Source organism: Chiloscyllium plagiosum, chromosome 6 (assembly GCF_004010195.1).
Source record: "Chiloscyllium plagiosum isolate BGI_BamShark_2017 chromosome 6, ASM401019v2, whole genome shotgun sequence".
NCBI classification, from domain to species: Eukaryota; Metazoa; Chordata; class Chondrichthyes; order Orectolobiformes; family Hemiscylliidae; genus Chiloscyllium; species Chiloscyllium plagiosum.
Window position 1 is genome coordinate 65,607,934 of NC_057715.1, and position 21,290 is coordinate 65,629,223.

General features: G+C 41.3%; 1 protein-coding gene across 2 annotated transcripts in view; it reads left to right on the plus strand.

Moving 5' to 3' along the window:
* Positions 1–6,069: 6,069 nt before the first annotated feature.
* Positions 6,070–21,290, plus strand: part of LOC122550658 (transmembrane protein 182-like) — a 52,785-nt gene continuing 37,564 nt past the window's right edge. The window contains exon 1 of one of the 2 annotated variants that reach the window (XM_043691741.1): positions 6,070–6,721. In XM_043691741.1, the coding sequence (XP_043547676.1) occupies positions 6,566–6,721 (156 nt within the window). In that variant the 5' untranslated portion in view covers positions 6,070–6,565. The remainder of the gene's footprint in view (positions 6,722–21,290) is intronic. The other variant, XM_043691740.1, reaches the window with a different exon arrangement.

Consider the following 21,290-nt stretch of genomic DNA (forward strand, 5'->3'; position numbering starts at 1 on the left):
GTGCGAGACCTGCTGAGCTTTTCCAGTAACTTCTGTTTTTGTTCAACATTCTACAGTGGTTAGCTCTGCTGCCTCATTGCTCCTGGGACCCAGGTTTGATTCCAGCCTTGGTTGACTGAGTGGAGTCTGTGTGGGTTTCTACTCTGGTTTCCTCCCACAGTCCAAAATATGTGGGTTAGGTGGATTGACCATGCTGAATTGCCGCGTATTGTCCAGGATCTTACAAATTATGTGGATTAGCCATGGTAAATGTGGGATTACAGAGATAGGATGGGGGGATGTGGGTCTGGGTGGGATGCTCTTCTGAAGGTGAGTGGCCTATTTCTTCACTGTAGGGATTCTGTGTTTCAAGTGGCAAGTTTTCCCATCCCATCACTGAAAATAAAATCACCATAAAAATGGTCCATTGCAATGAGTTGGAACCAAATGATAGGCACATTGAGGAAGAGTTCAGTAGGTTCAAGAAAGGAATCCCTATTAAGGGGTGATGGGATACAGAAAGGCTATGGGGGATGGAATGCACAGGTTAGTGGGGCAACAGAGCGGATTGGAAGGAAAACATGGAGGAGAAGGCAAGGTATCTGTCTGGAGAGGATGTCTCTGATTGGAGAAGAGAGCCTGTGGAAGAGACACCTCTTCATTTTTCTGGCTCAAGAACCACACAGTCTTACCTGCCATGCTTATCAGCCAGGTTTACCAGCTGTTGCTGACCTCCTCCCACCAGCACATAATTACAGTCAGGTCAGTGGCAAATTAAGAGGCTATTAATTGGCTATTTTGTGGGCAAGCAAGTGTGTGGCATGAAAAAAGCCCATTAAATTTTACATCCCTCTGGTTACAGCCTGCCTGCAGGGACTGTAAAATTCTGCCTGAAGTTTATTTCTTTATGCCTGTAATTTATGAGTTTCACAAGTGAAACCTATTATTTCTTGGCACCTAGTGGTGATATCTTCTGTAGGATCATTCTGGTAGTTACCATTTGGTGATGGTGACCAATTTAATTCGGCAGCTTAGATTATTTTTAAGTGTTGGTGGAAGAATCAGTGAAAATAATGCTTCAGGTTGCCACAGTGAGAACTCATGGAGTTAAGGGAAATAATGCAGATCTCAGTGCTGTGATCCATTAAGAAGGTAGCCTTCTTTGAACACTGTTGGTACCACTTACATTTGCACGTTTAGAGCAGTTTCTTCACATTTGACTGTAAGCTGTCTCAAGAACTGTTTTTCAAGTTCTTTGAATTTTAACATTTAAACTGGAGCATTTTGATGCTGGTTCACAGTGATAAGTCCTTGCATCACTGAAGTTTACAGTGAAAACAGTATTTCAGTTATTGTTAAATTTATGATGAATGACAATACAACCAGCCATTGGACCAACACATTGAATTTGTTTAAAATAGAGAATGATTTCTGGAACTATTACAATTCGGAATATAATTGACCAATCCAAGACAATTACAGGGTAAAGGTAATAGGTCATTTGTGCCTTTATGCATCAAGTTAATCACCAAGTTTTGAGCATGAACAAATGTTTTTGAATTGTGCAGTTGCCACAGTAGTCACTGTGCGAGTGGCTTCTAATGTGGTGTGTGACATAGTATATTAAAATGAATCCCATGGAGAGAATAAAACAGTGGATATGAATAAAGCATTGCTGGTTCACCCTTAGTTAATCTGAACAGATTTTCTCCAATCCAGAACTACTTCTTATAATGTCATGATATCAGGACGTTGAACTATTGTGACCCACAATGTGATCAAGCTTGGAAGAAGGCCAATTTCTATTTTGTTTTTTATTTACACTTTGAAATTATTTCCTGTGTTATGCAAGACTTATAAACTGACCTTGTTGGTGATTTAATCCTGACATAAGCCAAAAGATTTAAGTGATTTAGCCCGAGTAAGTCCTGTGCATGAAAAAAAGGACAGATCCAACATGGCCAACTACTGCTCCATTTAGTCTACTTTCAATCATCAGCAAAACAATGCAAAGGCAAAGTGAAGGTGCTGTTATCAATGTTATCAAACTAAACTTACTAAATAATAGCCTGCTCACTGATGTTCAATTTGTGTTTCACTAGGTACAGTCAACTCCTGACCTCATTTCAGTTTTGGCCCATACATAGATAAAAGAACAGATCTCCACAGGGGAGGTGAGATTAACTACACTTGTCAATAGGGCAGACCTAGTTTGATATTATGAAGTCATAGCAAAATTCAAGTGAATCAGAATCAGGGTAAACTCTGTCCCTTGGAATCATATTGAGTCCAAAGGAAGACTGTGGTGGCTCTTGGATGTCAATCATCCCAGACCCACAACATTATTATGGGAGTTCCTCAGGAAAGTGTCCTAAACCCAACCATCTCCTTTAGTTTTGTCAATAACCTCCCGTTCTTCAAAACATCAGAACTGGTTTGGGCTGATAAGTGGCAAGTTACCTTCATGCTATACAAGTGTCAGGCAACGATCAACTCCAGCATGGGAGAATCTAACCATTAATTCATGACATTCAATGCCATTACCATAGTTGAATCTCTCACTACCAACATCATGGGATTACCAATGACCAGAAACTAAACTGGACCAGCCCTAAAAATATTACATCGATAAGAACAGACCAGAAGCTAGAAATGATGCTCTGAGTAATTCACCTTCACTCCCCAGTGCCTGTTCAATGGGAGCGTTCTGCGAATGGCAAACTGTAAATAACTGAGTGCCATCGGGATCATTGCTGGGACAAATTATTTACAATATATATCAATTACTTGGATGAGAAAAATGAATGTACTATCACTAAGTTTGCAGGTGACACAAAAATAGGTGAAGAAACAAATGGTGAGAATGACACAATGAAGGGTATGGCCAGGTTAAGTAATTGGGAAAAAATCTTGGCAGATGGAATATAATGTGTAAAATGTGAGGACATGCTCTTTAGTAGGAAAAACAGAGGACCTGCATTTTACCAAAGAAGAGGAATACTGCATAAATCTGCATTAGAGAGTTTAGGAATCCTTATGCAATAATCATAAAAACCTAGCATGCAAGTTCTGCAGGTAATAGGGAAAGCAAATGAGATGTCAGCCTTTATTTCAAAGAGAATGAAATGTAAAAATAGGGAAGTCTTGCTAAAACTAAATGATCCATAAGTGAAACAACATAGAATGCTATGAACAGATTTGGTCTCCTTATCTGAGTAAAGATATACTATCAATGGAGGCAGGAGAAAGTGAGGTCTGCAGATGCTTAAGATAAGAGTTGAGATTGTGTTGTTGGAAAAGCACAGCAGGTCAGAATCTGACTCCTGATGAAAGGCTCTGGCCTGAAACGTCGATTCTCCTGCTCCTCGGAGGCTACCTGACCTGCTATGCTATTCCAGCACCACACTCTCGACTGTCAATGGAGGCGGTCCAAAGAAAGTTCACTCGGTGTCGAGGAACTGTCTTATGAGATGGGCAGGAGTAGATTGGGCTGTATTCATTGGAGTTTAGAAGAGAGAGAGGTGCCTTTATTGAAGCATCCAAAATTCTTAGGGGGCTTGAAAGAGTAGTTGTAAAAATGTTGTTTCCCGTTGTGGGAGACTCTAGCACAAGAGGGCATACAAGTGTAAGGGCTCACCCATTTAAAAAAAGAAATTAGGAGGGATTTCTTCTTTTGGAGGGTCAGTGAATCTGGGGGAATTCTTTCCCGCAGAGACCTGTTTATTTCTGGATCCCTAAGTATCCTTCAAGGCTGAGCTAGACAGATTGTTCATCAGTGTGTGATCATTTGCTTACAACATAGAATCACTGTAGAATACACCCTTTAACACAATAAAATTGCATTCACTGAACTACGCTAAATCTACAATAGTCTGACATTCCAGCACTTGGCCTATAACCTTGAAAGGGCTCATGCAAGTGCTTTTTAAAGGCTGTGAAGTTTCTTGCCTCAACTACCCTCCTGGGCAAGACATTCCAGATACCCATCACCCTGTGGGTGCAAATGTCTTTCCCTAAAACTGCTCAAAATCTCTTGGCTTTCGTTTCAAATTATGCCCTTTTTTAAAATTAACCCTGCAACTAAGGATAACAGCTGTTTTTTATACAACTCCAGCATAATCCCCCTCCTTTTATAATCTATACCACAACTGGTGAAGTTGTGTCAAGTATGCCATCTGAACTAGACTGTTGGACTATCCTGCCACCTTCAGGGATCTGTGGGCAAAACATCCCAGAGCTCGGTTTTTCTGAGCATCCTAATACCCTGCCATTCATAGAATGCTCAATTGTCTTATTACTTCTTCCAAAGTGCATCAACTCATACATTTTAGGGTTAAAATATTTGGACTTTGTATTATTAAAGCATATTTATTGTGAAGAGTAGAATAGAAGGAAAAAGCATTTTAGTGCCAGGTTGTTTAAGAAGGACATTCTATTTTCATTTAAATCGCGAAGGTTACTTTACTTCCGCTTTAATAAATGACTTCATGTAACTTCAATTTTATGGTGACCCATTATTTCCATTGTAATTCATGGGTTGACTGTAATGATATAAGAATTGGATAGAAAGACTCACATATATTAGGATATTTAATGTTTGGGAGGGTTTGAAAAAAATAATAAGAAAACAACATGTCAGATATAATTCCCCTCGCCCTCATGATTCCTTATTCCCTATGGGATTGCTACAAAGAATATCATAAAATTAATGGAATGTATGGTACCAAGTCTAGATTTCTCAAGTGAGCCACTGATCTGTGTTATTCTTGTCAATATGCATTACGTGAAGCTGTGATTCTCCATCAGTTCAACTATTGGCTCTGTTGGTCTGGTTTCAGAAGAAGGTCTGTCAATGCAGTTGTATTGTGTCTCTCCATGAGTGACCCTGTAGAACATATCTTTGACAGCAGATGCTTCTCCAGAATGGAGGTTTTCCAATGCAGCTGAGGTTTAGGCATGCTGCACAATCTGAAGAATTCTCCCACCTCTTCACCTTAGAAATTCAATATCTGTTCACTCTTTCCTGTTAAGATTCTCATGTCTCTGTCACCCACTTCATCATGTATATCTACCCTAGTCCTGTACCCATTTTCTCCATGGGTACAGGATGGTCAGTTTGGACACTCCACCTCCTGTGCTACCCCCTTAATGAGGGTTATGTGCTCTCTTCTCCTGCAAGGACAAAAGAGAGACAGAGGGCAAGAAACTGTTAACTTCTCTGCCCCATACCAGTGGGCTATTTGCATACGAAGCAAAGAAGGCCATTCAAACTCTTACAGCCATGTACCTATGCCCTCGAAGCAGTATTCTGGCTGCTGGCATATTGTAACACCTCCAGATTAATTTACTTTACCTTGCAGGGTGACCTTCCACTGAAACATCCTCTGGAAACAAGACAAGCCATTTCCCTACCACTTTAGCAGAATCGTCAGGCTCACATTAGAACCATGGGTCAATCCCATCGCAGTTTCCAGATCTCTGTCTCTACTTTTGCTGAGCTTAGGCTTGTGTAACAGTACAAAATTATTGTTATCATACCTTGAAGTCAAGTCCTGCCTCTATAGGTGTTTCCTCCTATTTTTAACATTGCTAATTATTTGAGGAAATCATTCTCAAACAAATTAGATGTCCGCTATGGGAAACGCTATAAACTACAGCTACTTCTGCTTGGGTGAAGTCAGGAAGGGAAAGAATGTAAAATCCTGCCTTTGTTTCTGTTGCTATCTATTTCTCTCCCTCCCTGGGACTAATTCCAATTTAGGAAAATCTTTATGTAAGTATATTCACCATGCTTACATTAAAAGATTTGCTCGAATTCCTCTAGAAATTCAAATCTGTTAGTCAAGCATGAATTGACCTTCACAGATCTGTGCTTATTCTCGGTTGAGCCCACGCCTCGCTTAACTGTTAACAAATTTCAACCTGGACTTATGGACTTTAGACCCTAGATTTTCACCAGGTGACCTAGTTAAATGCAAGATAGTATTGAGCCCATTGTAGTTTCCAAGATTTACCTACTTAGAATATTGTAATGGGCTCCAGGAATCAGAATGTTTCCTGATAGGAGTTTCTAAATTTGAAACAGGGGACAATAGGAAGTCTCAGGTTTTTAAACACATGCAGCAGTTTATAGGGCCTGTCAATATCAAGTGAATTCCAGTTGCAAACAAAGATGTTTATTCATGGAAAATGTGAGAAAAGGCTAATTGAATGGAATAGAGCTTCTATCTCAATGTAGGAGAGTGGGATCGGATTACTCGAAGAGGATGACAATAACAATTCCAATTTTCATTATTTCTAAATGTCAGTGAGTTCATGCACAAAGTTGATGCATGGCTTTTCCTCCTAGTCTTGCCAAAGCAGAAATAACCTTTAAAGTTGTCAAACATAAACTCAGCACTTTAAAGATATAATTATTAATAGGCTGAACACCAAAACCCCCATGTAGGTCAGCAATCTCCAGACTATCATTATTGATCTAAAAATAGGCAGGGCTAGGCAAAGATCCATCCAGTTAGCCTCGTTCCGCACAGAGCAAACACTGAGTGGAAACTCTCACTTGTTTACTTCAACTCTTCAGAAAGCCATGAAAACCTCAACATCAAAAGTTATAGTTATCGCCAGGTTACTTGGTACTCTGGGGGTTATTTTTTCTCTGTTGACTTTCTGCACCAATTGCTGGTTGCTTGCTACCGAGACTTGTACTCAGTCAGAAAATATCACAGGAGTGGATTTCAAACAGGTCAGTGAGTTGCAATTTCTCTGTGCTACTTTCACACTTTTTTTATATAAGAAAGAAGTGTTAAATGCAAAATGCCTTCTTTATTAAACATTCACATTCAGAATGTTCATTCTTATTTTACTCTGAACAAATCAAAACTCATACCAGGAAATCAATCATTAGTTTGTTGTTGTTTAGCTGTAAATCCTGTTCAAATTAAAGTAATTTTTTTTGCAGAAAGAGCTATTCAGTGCAAGTTTCCAATTGCGTCACTGTCTCCTAGAGACATGGCTAAGACACAGTTAATGTTGGGTGCTTCATTCTCAGATCAATGTGTTGTTTGTGCTGAGGCAGCTTTCCCAGTCATTAATTTTCTTCAGCTGTTGCATCATGTTCCCTGGTCTGTCCACTGTCCATCAACTCAAAAGAATGAGAAACTCTTAATGTTAAACAGTGGTTGCCGTGACATGTTTGTTAATGATTGAAAATAATTATCCTGCAGTTCCTGACCATCATCCCTGGCTCCAAACTCCTCCACAACAGACCTCATTCCCCGCCCCATCAAATGATGCTGGGAAACTGCTGGAAAGGGTCAGCAAATCATTAAGTATTTGTAGGAGGAACACACAATGTTCTACATCTTTCACAATGTTTCACAATGAACAAAACACAAAACTAAATAAATCAATTTGTAAAGTAGTCAATGGAGAGATAGGTGGTTAGAATGGTATTCATAACATGTTAGAAGACAAAAATGAGGGAAATTAAACAAACATCTCCATAAAACTTGGAAAATGCTGAAGAGAATTAAGCAAAGTGTAAATGGGAAAATAACTAATAAATGAGTTATTATTTAAGGAACAAGAAAAAAGCAGATTGATTCTGAGGATATAAATCGCCCCTGATAGCAGAGCATTTTGATAAATGGACATTATCCACTAGTTCCAAAACTTATGAAAGAAGAATCAGTGGACTATTTAAGAGAAGGATTTCTGATCCAAGTTGAATTGCTTATAATTTTGACGTCTTAGGTACAAAGGATAATTTTTTGTATAATTTGTAAAGCAAAAAAAACCTAGAATGTACCATCCATGACAAATTGTACCATCTTTTGCAATAGCTGGAAAAATACACAAGTTAATGGATAACACTCAGATTATCAGTTGAGCAAGGTTAGTTTGTATTGAGGGTTGGTGAGTGGGAATTGGATTGTGTCAAGTCAGGGTGGGGGCAGAAATGTATGTTTGTTTAAGCATGGAGAAAAATGAAAGGTTCACTTTTCTGAGTAGGAAGGCTTGTTTTAATGCTATGGTGTTATCATTTCATAATTTGACTTATCCAGATCGAATCATCTTAGTTTCTTTGATTAACTGGTGAAATTTGCAAATCATTTCAAACAGAATGCAAAGTTTTGTAGAAAATCACTCCCCAAAATATTTTAAGCAGCCATGCCTGCTCAAGTGTCAATTTGCACGACTAAATAAGTTACAACAAGCTGCAGCCCACAATTTAAAGTATGACACTCACAGCAGTTTTAGAACTTTGCCGGGATGAGAACTATTCAATGTTGCTGCCCTACACTCTTGGGATTGGAAACTGTGATGATGGCCCTATGTTCTGAATAGATTCCAAATTAGATTACCTTCAGAACTGATTTGGTCAACAGTAAAGTTACCCATTTACCTATGCGTTCTTTTTTTAGGCCAACATTCTGAGTCTGACCTGACCAGAAAAGATCCATCAGAGGAAAGCAGTATGAAATCCACACAGCACAGGAAGTAGCACCACAAGCCAGGACACATATTTTTAACACATTTGTTGCCATACTTCATCCGTTCAAAATCCAAAAGCTCTTTGATGGTATCTGAGGAGGCAGGGTGATAGGCAAGGGAGTGGTGTATCAGGCGGGTGAGATGGAAAGGGCGTCCTGTGGGTGAGGTTGCCAGGGTGCCAGGTGGTTGATGGGGTAGTGAGGCTCAGGTGTGGTATTGAGGCCAGTGGAGAGATATAAACGCTATGGCATTGTCCATGTAGGACTTGGGGGGACACCTATCCTGCTGCTGGTGGGAGGAGGTTTTATTGTTGGATGTTGTGAGTTTGGGTTGTGGAGGGAGGCTGCAACGTTGAGTTGAGCAAGGTTAGTTTGTATTGAGGGTTGGTGAGTGGGAATTGGATTGTGTCAAGTCAGGGTGGGGGCTGATGTCAACTCTGGGGGTGTCAGGGGTCAGGAGGTGTGTATTTGCGGTTCAGTGGTGATTCAGGATTCAATTTAATCATTACCTAGGAGTTAGAATAACGTTTTAACCGTCTAACTTATTCTGGACAACAATTAATCTTAACTGAATTAGAAATCTCAGAGGTCTTGACTAAAAGGGGTATTTCTTTATGGAGGATGACAGATACAGGGAAATTAAGCAAATTAAGATTCAATTTAGCAGGTACTTCCTACAAGAGTCAGCTTCATCAGGTGATTCTGTGGTCCCAATGCATAACCCCAATCCATGCTTCTCTAATGACTATCGGATGACGGAATATCTGAAGCTATATTTCAAAGAGTAGATTGTCTGATTAACAGGACTGATACATAGAACATTACAGCTCAGTACAGGCTCTTCGGCCCTTGATGTTGCTTTGACCTGTGAAACCAATCTGAAGCCCATTTAACCTACACTATTCCATTATCGTCCGTATGTTTATTCAATGACCATTTAAATGCCCTTAAATGCAAATCTACTACCGTTGCAGGCAGGCTGCTCCACGCCCCTAAAGAACCTACCTCTGACATCTGTCCTATATCTGTCACCCTTTGTGATAGTCATCACCATCCAGACAGTGATGTGAAATGAGAAAAAAAAGTGGCATAATGAGTCAAGTCAGCTATTTATAGGGTCCTAAGCAATCTTAGTCCTTCTGGGGATGATTTTGTAATATTTACTATTTGCTGAAATCCAGTTAGCACACTAACCAAATACATAGGAAATAATTTTGTGAGCCCACGGATATTATTGTACTGCACTTCTGAATTGCAAGGATGGGATGGGGTCTGGATTTTCACTCTGAAGATGAGTGCGCAGAGCTTTATGGGGGAAAGTGCACCAAAGTATTGGTTCTGAAGGATGGCTGTGTGGATCAAGATAGAGATGGATCTGCCAGACCCCAGTTGCAGATAGGAGGCAGCTACAGGGGTTCCAAAGCGCCTAAACACTCTGGGTCAAAGGTCCCATCTCAGTACTTTATCCCAGTTGATTTTTAAACATTAGACCCTTTCACCCTCCCTCCACCCAGTAAACATGCATATATGCAAACCTATGCCAATTTATAACCTACCATGCCCCACCAATCCCCCAGACCCAAGGTCCCTTACAGCACGTACCAAATTAGTGATAACTCTTGGAAACTTACTTCTCCTTTGCCCTTCCAGCCTCCATATCAACTCAACTCCTATCTTCCATGGGCAAGCCTCAGGGGGCCATTCTGAGATTGAATAAAGTTCTAAATATCTATTTTAGACTTCATTGTAGGAAACACCCTCATTCATAAATGTCTCCATGATATACTTAACTCTGCTCAAGTACATAATCTCTGTAAAAGTCAATCATATTATTACCCTTCATAGAGTCCCTACAGTGTGGAAGCAGGCCATTCAGCCCATCGAGTCTACACCCTATCCTTGTAATCCTGTATTTTTCATGGCAAACCCACTTAGCCTGCACATCCCGGAGACAATGGGCATGGCCAATCCACCTAACCTGCAAACCTTCGGTTGCTGGGAGAAAACCAGAGCACCCGTTGGAGAGACACAGAGAGAATGTGCAAAGTCCAGCAATCAGCAATCATTTCACTCGGTTTCCAGGACATGAACATTTTAGCATCACCATGAGTCATGAAACACTGACTATTGGACCTTCTAGGCTCTCTCAGCTCTATTTTAGGTCTTTTACTCTTGGATTGAGACTAAAGGAGGGATTATGTGAGATAAAAGTGGCTGGCACATCCAATAGTGCTGGTGGAGGTGGAGGAAAGCTTGTAAGGTGTCCCACATGAATGGGTAGCTGATCAGTATTGTGGGCAGATTGGGTGGGTGAGAGTGGCTGAGAGAAGAATTTGCATGTGACAGGGAAAATAGTTCAGCAAAGAGCCTTAATAGGAGGTGGGTGTGGGGATATAGTACATTAATGCTATCAGAGAGAAGGTTGTAGAACGTACCCTCATGGAGCAGGAATGTTTATTGACTTTCTTCCAGCATTCTTCCAGCTGGACCATGGAAACAGCACTGATCCAAACCAACCTTGAACCAGACTGTCACAGGCTGGTGGTGTGAATTGCTCTCTCTGTCCTGTCGGAAAGAGAATGGCCCTCCTCTACAATAGTCCCTTCGGATTCCTGTTGGCAAAGCTGGGTTCCAATTTTACTCTATTCACCATATTCTGGAAAATTTATATGAACCTTGCAGAGCAGCTTCAGAACAGCAACGTACATTTAAAATATTCACCAGCACAAGAATCCCGGGAGCTCCACGCAGTAGCAAGACCGTCTGCCTGTGATAAGAGGAGATGTATGTACAGTGAGGCACCGTACGGGCATGGTACATTGGTAATGGGATGAGTTTTGGAAATCACACTCGGCTTCACAAAGAGAAACCCTTCACGAAATTTTAAAAAAAGACACTTTGTCACTTTGTGGTAAAATTCAGTCCTTTGAGTCCTATGCTGTTGTCAACATTGTAGAAAATGGAATTACTTGTTCATTCTTCTTTACTTGAAACCTTAGGATAAAAAAGTGCATGCCTTCATGTAACTTGTTTTGCCAGTTATTGTGTGATGTGTATGGGTAAGGGACAAGAAATATTAGTTAAGACACAATGGAATTCAGACTGATAGCAACCTAATATTCCCTGTTTGGATTGCCTTGGTGGAACTGCATAAAATATAGTTATTCACAGACTGTGTCCAAACAGAGCAAAGCAATGACACGGTTAAATCTAAAACATCAAGTGAAAATGCCTATGTCTTGATAATTAGGTGACATGTTTACCTGTAAACCCCCAATAAATGTACTTGGAACATTGGGTACATTGAAAAAGTCCCAGTGAAAGACATCCTTTCTAATTGTTATTATGATGACTATTCCTCCTTTGGTCTTTGTAGTCTTTAGTATGGTGGTTCATCCATCTTCCTTTCCCATCAGCTGTAACCTGTCTTTCAAGAACTGCTCTGACTTTGTTCCATTCTTATATCTGACTGTAACTCAAGCATCTCAGACAATGCCATTTTGTCTTCAGCAGCCTCGCCTACGAGGCTGCTCTGAGGGTCACCCATGCCCAGCAGCATGCTGACACTATTCTGAGAATTGACTTCCAGCTTTGGAAGTTGCTACCATTCAGAAAAGAATAAAATCAGAGGGAACGTAGGTCTTCTTGAACTGCTCCAATCCATTTGGTGTAAGTACACCTAAAACGCTGTTGGGAAGGATGTGCAAAAATGTTAATCTAGTGACACTGAAAGAATGGCTATGTATTTCTAAATCAGAATTTGTTTGTCGTACAGAAGAACTTCCACTTCGGAAGGTTTTCACATTTAGTGACCAGGTCCTTCTAGTTGATGGAGGTTGAGGGCTTGGAAGGTACTGTCTAAAGAGCATTGATGAGTTGTTGCAGTGGAGGGAGTGAATGTTGGAGGTTCTCAATGAGCTGCCAGTCAAGCGGAGTGCTTTGACCTGGATGGTGTCAGGCTTCTTCAATGTTGTTGGAGCTGCACCAATCAAGGCAAGTTGAGAGTATTTAATACACTGCTGACTTTTGCCTCGCAGACAGTGAATAAATGGTAAGATAAGTTGGTCACCCTAGATTTCAAAGTTACTGATTTGCTCATAGAATTCCTACAAAGTGGAAACAGGCCATTCGGCCCAACAAGTCCAAACCGACCTTCCAAAGAGTAGTCCACCCACACTAATGGTAGTCCCCCTAACTAATGGACCTAACCCACATATCCCTGAATACTATGGGCAATGTAGCATGGCCAATTTACCTGATCTGCACATCTTTGGATTATGGGAGGAAACCGGAGCACCCAAAGAAAACCTACGCAGAGAATGTGCAAGGTCCATACAATCAGTCACCTGAGACTGGAATCGAGCACGGGTCCCTGACGCTGTGAGGCAGCAGTGCTAACCATTGAGCCATCGTGCCGCCCCTTTGCAGCAGACCACACAGTCATAGCACCTATATGCTGGTACAGTTCAGTTTCTAGTCAATGGTAATCACCAGGATATTGAAAGTGAGGGAATCAGCAATGGCAATGACATGAATGCCAAGGGATGATTGTTAGTTCTCTTTCACTGGAGATTGTCATTGTCTCGCACTAGTAAGGTGTGAATATTATTTATCACTTGACAACCCAAACTTGGATATTGTCTTGACATTACTGAATATGTTTGTGGATTGTTTTAGTTAGTGATGAGTTGTAAATAGTGCTGAACATTGTGTAATTATCAGGCAACATTCGTACGTTTGACCTTATGATGGATGGAAGATCATTGATAAAGCAGCTGAAGATGGTTGGGCCTAGGTCTAACCTGGAGTGAAGTCCTGAACTAAGCTGATTGACTTCTAAAAATGACAACCCTCTTCCTTTGCATAGGTGTGATTTGTCTCAGACACTTCGTCATACAGGCCCGCTCCTCCCAATTGTGGTCCATGACCCCATTACTGAACATCAAGTTGTTGTTTCCAGGCCTGTCACTGACCTTCCCTTTGCTAGATGTCACCCTTCCACAACTTTCCATATCATATTTCCTCAGCTCCAAATAGTCTGCTTCCCCAAACCAATAAACATGATTGCCATGGCAGACATATTAGGTTGAAGCTTACTTTTCTTTAGCTGTATTGAGTTTTTTTTTGGAGGGATTCTTGCAATGAAGTCCAATGGGACTTCTCACTGTATCTTATTAACTACCGACCCTGCTCCTTTAGCATCACTAATGTCTATCGCTATCTCACCACACACCGTTCACAGAACAACTTACCACTCAGTAGATATTTGCAGAAAGACCAGTGACCCTTGCATCTGCATTATCTTTGAGAGGCTGCTGTGGCCCTTGACAAGTATTGATAATCCAGTGTTACTCCTTACCAGCAGTGTAATGTCATAGCAGGCACAAAACCACATTGCCTATACACAAAGGCACAACTAACCCCATTCTCTTACTCTAGTCGCTGTTAAATCACCAGGCTACACATTTTAATTGCCCTTAGATATATCACGTCTAAACACTCTGAGTCCCCAGTGGCCACCCATGTCTAGTCATTGTCTAATGGGGGAACATCACATACAGGCAAGCAGTCAACTAGTCCAAACATGAACTTTTGTAGTCAGCCAGAGAAAGGGAAGACAAAGGAAATGAACACAGGCTGCAGCTCACACCCACAGTGCCAGCCAAATGCTGGCACCAGATGATCTTCTGCACCTAGAGCCCATCTACCAGAACCAGGAGTCAGTCAGCCAATGAAATGGATTGTGAGCACTGTGCAAGGCATAAAGATGGGTCTTCCTCATCTTTAGTTAGTTCTGACTCAAAGAGGAGCCAGTTAATGTAGCAGGGGAACCAAGGGACCTAGGGATGAACAACAACAGTGAAGCTTCCAGAGAAAAGCCTGAAGGAGGCAAAGTGCAGATGGAAGTCAGCTGGACAAGTAGCTAAATCCTAACAGGAGCTCCACCAGAAATGGCTGACAGATGTGTATCAACACAAAGCAGAGAGCTGATTGCTAGGTAGTGGGTAGGGTTATTTTTGTTCACTTTGAAGCTGCATTAAGGGCAAATATGGGTACTTGCTCCCTTATAAAACAAAACTCATTCATTTTCTACTTAAATTGAGGGTCAGAGTACTTTTTTAATTAATGGTTTGGCAGAGGAGCTTAGTTGCATGTGGTGCACAACCTGCAGTAAGTGGGAAATCTTAGATGCTCCTGGCATTCTGGATGCCCATGGCAAGAGATGCCACTGGTTTGAGCACCGGAATTTCGAGGTTGAGCATTAGCTGGAGGTACAGCAGTGTCTGTGCAAGGCTGAGAGTCATGTGGGTAGCACTTTACTTGACATGAATATCCTGCTGCTTAAGGAAATGCAATCAGAGAGGGAATGGAAGAAGGGATGCAGGCAGGTAGTACAAAAAACACCAGCATTCACTCAAGAACAGCTTTTCTGTTTTGGAAAACAGCATGAGTGACAGTTCCTCTGGGGAGTGCAGTCAGAGCTTAGATGCATGACAGGAAGAATAGGCAGAGTGTAAGTTGGTAGGAGACGTGGCAGTGAAGGGCACAGACAGGCATTTCCACAGTAATTCCAGGATGGTGTGCTTCCTCTCTTGGGCCAGGGTCAAGGATGTCACTGAATGGTTGCAAGACATTCTGTAGTAGGAAGGTGCAAAGTAAGAGTTTGCGGTTATAATAACATCAACAATGTACAAAGTTAAAAATCACACAACACCAGGTTATAGTCCAACAGGTTTAATTGGAAGTGCACTAGCTCACCTGATGAAGGAGCGTCGCTCCGAATGCTAGTGTGCTTCCAATTAAACCTGTTGGACTATAACCTGGTGTTGTGTGATTTTTAACTTTGTACACCCCAGTCCAACACCGGCATCTCCAAATCATCAACAATGTAAGTAGAAAGAGGATGATGCCCTGTAACAAGAATTCAGGGAGCTAAGTAGCAGATTGAAAAACAGGCCCTCAAACATTAGAACCTGGAGCTACATGCTGTACTGACAGAGCAGAGCTCAGGGAGGTTGGATGGTATTTATTTTAATACAGGGAGTTTTGAAGTAAGGCCAACAAGCTGAGGATGCTGATTACCAGGGGGAAGTATGGCTTCACTACCATCATGAAGGCATTTTTTAAAAAAACTTGATATTTTTATTAAATTATGGAGACATGGTTAAGGGCAGCCGAGGGCCTGCAGCTCAATATTCTGGGGTATAGAAGCTTCAGGTAAGCCATGGAGGAGTGTAAAAAGGGAGGCAGTGTTGGAGTATTGATCAAATACAACAATAAAGAGGAATGTTATCATAAAAGGCTTCTAAGTTGAGGCCATATTGTCTGGATTTAAAATTAAAAAAGGAGCAATCACATTATTGAGATTGTGCTACAGGCCTCCAAATGGCCAGGAGGAGATAAAAGGCAGACATGTCAGCAAATTTCAGAAAAAGTATAAAAATAAAAGTGTTATAATAGTCAACTTCTCCAATATTAACTGGAATAAACAAAGTATGAAAGGCTTAGAGGAGGTGTGGCTTGTAAAATGTATCCAGAAGACTTTTTAAAACTAGGATGCAGGAAAAATGTCCCACAAGAGATTGGGCAATGCTGGAGCTAATTTTAGGAGTGAAACCGGACAAGGTGTAAGAGTGTCAGTGGAATGTATTTCAGTGATTGTAACTGCAAACTCAGTGAAATTTAACCCAGTCATGGAAAAGGACAAAAGTGGAACAGGAATAAACCTATTCACTTAGGGCAAGGTTGATATTAATATGATAAGACATGATCTGACCAAAGTGAGAAAACCAAAAAGGAAAATCTACATTGGAGTATGGGGGATCTTTCAAAAAGGAAATAGTGAAATTGCAGGGCCAACATATTCCTGTGAAGGTAATTAGAGTCATAGTCATAGAGATGTACAGCACGGAAACAGACCTTTTGGTCCAACTCGTCCATGCCGAACAGACATCCCAGCCTAATCTAGTTCCATTTGCCAGCACTTCACCCATATTCCTCCAAACCTTTCCTATTCACATACCCAACAATAATTCCAGAGAACTTGAATATCAAGGAATGTACGGGATGGGATAACGAGCCCTGAATGTGTTTGCAAAATGCAGTGTTAGTGAAAAAAACAAGATTGGAATGTGAAGTGGCGGGCATAAATAAACGGTGGTGGAATAAAACATTGGGAAATCCAAAGGCTCCAAACCAATGACTGAATTTTCAGCTCCCTGACTATTGATATTTGACTACCTTGATGGCTGGTATGACCCTACAGGTCATACTGATGTCCATTCCCTTGGGAGCAGTGAGACAGATCCACTGACAATGAATGTCCCAAGTTGATGCCTGGCCGTAGCCAAGCCCCTAACTGATGGTTCCAGGAATCCCTCAGTGAAAGCAGCATCCTCCTTCAATTGGACAGAAGACTAGAAGCACCCTATTTCCAATATGACCATTTGGTTCAATACACGTGCAGTGTGTTTGCAGTAGGTGCAACACTGACATCTCAGCATGCAGTATATTAAGATGATTTCTCCCGTGCCTCCCAAATAAATCCCTACTGGTAAGCCTGAAAGAGTGCCAGTGCAGAAGAACTCATCAACATGACAGGACTGTTACCCATTGGCTGTGGCTGTAGTGTGAACATGCCGATTGGCAAGGCATACTGTGAGCATCCAGATAAACACTGAATGAATGAGCACTCAGAAAGTAAGCCCTCAGATACACTGAAATATAACAGAAGAGTGTAGATCCTGGGAATCTGAAATGAAAAGCTCAGCAGATCTGGCAGCATCTGTGAAGAGGAAACAGAGTTAACATTTCAGGCCCAGTGACCCACCTGCAGCCTTGAGATGCTCCCCTGAGTCAGTCCATCAGCTGGGTGCCTGCCCCTGAACTTAAAGTGGCCTTGCAACACTAATGCAATGAAAGGTGCGGGTGCGTTCCAAAATGTAAATGGATTGAAGATGTGCCAGAATAATGTTGCGAGATGTTGGTAGATAGAGGATGCCAGTATTTGTGGATGTGGCGCACATATTATCTCTGCGCAGGGGTCATGCCCTGAGGTGCTGGTGTCAGGTGTACATGATGGAGTGACAGAGGACCAAGTGGTGAGCTGCAGTTGCAAGGTACCTGCTCTGACTCTCAGCTCAGGAATTTGCAGCTTCTGGTGTGTATCAGGTGTGTGGGAAATGGGAGACTGCATATTAATGAGGTAAGATTAGGGAGTAATAAGGGTGCAAATGTGTGATGATCCAAGCAAATAGGCCTCTCACCACTCGTTCGCCAGATTCTCAACTCAATGTACAGATCTTGGTTGAAAAGTATAACTTTTCATCTCAATGTTGAGAAGGGCTTCATTCTATGTCTGGCTCAGTGGTTATATATGCTACCTCACAACACTAGGAACCCAGGCTTGATTCCAACCTTGGGAGACTGTCTGTGTGGAGTTTGCACATTCTCCCCATGTATGATGGGTTTCCTCCCACTGTCCAAAGATGTGCAGGTTAGGTGGATTCGCTGTGCTAAATTGCCCATAGTGTACAGGAATATAAAGATTAGATGGATTAGGTGGATTAACTATAGGAAATGCAGGGATAGGGTCAAAGGATGGATATGGATGGGATGCCCTTCAAAGGGTTGGTGTGGGCCAAATAACCTGTTTCTACACTGTAAGGCTTCTATGATTCAATGTTTCTCCTGTGTTTCTTGCTATTGTTCAGAGGCTGGAATGATATTGCATTTAGATTCTCTTAGATTTCCATGAACTGAGATATAGTTTCTCTTCATAGATAGAAGAAGAATCTCTTTATTTTCTTGACCTTTTTAATGGTACTCCTTTCCTTGTCAATATAGAAAAGAGCACCTTAAGGATGTATATGTTCAGGACAAAGAGCGAGAGATTATAAATGTCAATGATTGAGGATGAAGAGTGTTAAGGAAGCTATATCTGATAAATTCACTTGTATAAATGATTGGGGTTCTGCTAGATCTGAAGATCCAAGTAAAACAGAAATTACCAAAAGAGTACATTGACTTCATTTTTTTAGGAAGCTCGTGTTGCCATCCTCACCAAGCAAGTTATGTCATACTTAAACACAAAATCTCATAAATTCTGGAGACCTTTTTTAACCATCAGTACATCAAGTCTATTCAATGGATTACCTCCCCAACTTTCTAGGGATTTGAGAACAACAACGCAACTTTGCAGTTATCTCAGATGCTGATCACAAAAATAATTTACTGATTCAGTTAATGCTAAACCATGGTGATACACTGAGTGTTTTTACTAACTCTGTTACTAATTTAAACACTCTCTATTAACTATTTGCTCAAATTGCCAAGTGATCTTAATTACAAGAATTATATCTATTGGCATAATCAATGTTTAAGCTTAATTTATACCTTTAGTCAACAAATCATTGTTACTGTATGACTTGTTATCTTGAAGGACGTGGGTAAGTTCATATCCAATTGAAACTGGATGACATAAGGCAGCTTGGTGAGTATGTATAGGCTTTGTTAATTCTTTGAATTCTGTTGTGTGTTAAATGAAAACATCCTGTAGTGAAGAGTTATAGCAGAGGGGGTGAAGCATTCAACTAAAAGCATTCATCTGAATCCTGGACATAATTTGTTGTAAGCGGGAGATGATGTGATTCAGGTATGATGCCAAATTCATATCCACCCCCTCTTTCAGTTTGCAGTAAAAGGTTCTGTGCCACCATTTAGAGATGACTGTGTGTGCAAGAATGGGAAGGGGAAGTGCATCTTAATATTCTGATCAATATTTATCTCTTGATCATCCTTGCCAAGCACTGCCCAAACATATGTCTTGTTACTGTATCTAGAATCCTGTTTAGTACAAAAGGGGCAATGTGTTTCTCTGGAACTCCATTGGTCCAGTTCATGGGATTTTGATTAGATTAGATTACTTACAGTAGTGGAAACAGGCCCTTCGAACCAACAAGCCCACATCGACCTGCAACCCACCCAGACCCGTTCCCCTACGTTTACCCCGCCCCGCCACCTAACACTACATGACCAATTCACCTAACCTGCATATTTTTGGACTGTGGGAGGAAACCCACTAGACACGGAGAGAATGTGCAAACTCCACACAGTCAGTTCCCAGAGCGGGAATTGAACCCGGGTCTCTGGCGCTGTGAGGCAGCAGTGCTAATCACTGTGCCACCGTGCTGCCCATGATGCAATATATCTTGCAAGATGATATAATGATTACAAAAATGTTGATGATCAGACATTTCCTTTTTGATTATGGGCTAAACTAGACCAGGATTGAAGAGTTGTATAACTGAGGGCAGAAATAAATTAGCTATAAAACCCAGACTCTCACACTTAATCTTTGCCACCACCAGGAGCTTCTGTTGTCTCTTATTAAGTACTTCACTCAGTCAACTCAGAACATATCATCTACTTAGCCTTCTGGAATACCTAAGCCTTTGCTAGCATTTCCTGTTAATTTAGCAGATGACATAACAGAGTATGTCATACTCGATGGGATTTTCCCCTTCCAAGAATCTTTCCCCTTCCTGGAAGAGAAAGCTTTTGGGCAGATTGAGGCCAGTGGGACATCTACCCCCTTCCTGCCCTCTCAAGGATTAAGTTCTGGGCTAGAGGACCCATGACTGATCTGCCAACAATTAAGGCCCCTATGTGTCAATTAATGATCACTTTAGAGTCTCAATTCACCACTGGCTGAATAATTTTATTGCCAGCAAGGGAGAAAATAGTCTATCTTGCTGACAGATTTATTGAGTGGCCTGCTTGCTGAGTTGGTGAAGTGGCCTCAATTTACCCAATCTGGGTGTTTGGGGGCATGAATGCACATAGCAAATGGCTGCATTAGCCACTCCCCTACCCTTGCCTCCAATCCCCTTGTGGCTAATAAAAGCTTATGAAATTGAGTTTACTTGTCTGACATTGCATGTTTAGTGTTATACTGAAGTGTATGTGGGGGAGTTAATGTGTGGAAAAAGTGAGTAACAAGGAGAAATTGGCAATACCTGTGTTTTGCTTGGCATTGTTTGAGCCTTTCCATAGCCTATATCTATATTTTCTGGTTGAATAACATCCTGCAATATCTGTATATACTATTTGCAAGTCTGGGCTTCTCTGGTTAAGCTCTTCCATTGTCTGTTCTGAACACTTTTTACTGCAAACAGGAATATCTGTGACTAGTTGAATCTTGAAAAGTGCATCATACTATAGAGAAAAATGCAGCCATTTTGTATAACTTAATAGAGGGCGAAAGGGAGCTGGGTTTTGCGCTGTCTGTAAACGTCAATGTCCTGGATTGTTTGAGGGCCAAGACACAAATTAAAACAGTCTCCCCTGAGCTCTGAAGGAAGAGCATATTACTTCAGTCTAGTTGTGACAGGACAAGAAGAATGAATGAACACATTGAATATTTTGCTATCTATTTGGTATAATACAAAGCTGCTGGCCTTATTTTGACAGAAATGAATACGTCTTCTGGATGATAGACACTACATTAACTCTAGTCAGCTATCTATTATTAAGCAGCTAGATCTTGTAAACTTATATGAGGACAGGACAATGTATTTTTAAAGCTGAAAATGTGTTGCTGGAAAAGTGCAGCAGGTCAGGCAGCATCCAAGGAACAGGAAAATCGACGTTTCGGGCAGAAGCCCTTCTTCAGGAATGAGGAAAGTGTGTCCAGCAGGCTAAGATAAAAGGTAGGGAGGAGGGACTTGGGGGAGGGGCGTTGGAATTGCGATAGGTGGAGGGAGGTCAAGGTGAGGGTGATAGGCCGGAGTGGGGTGGGGGCGGAGAGGTCAGGAAGAA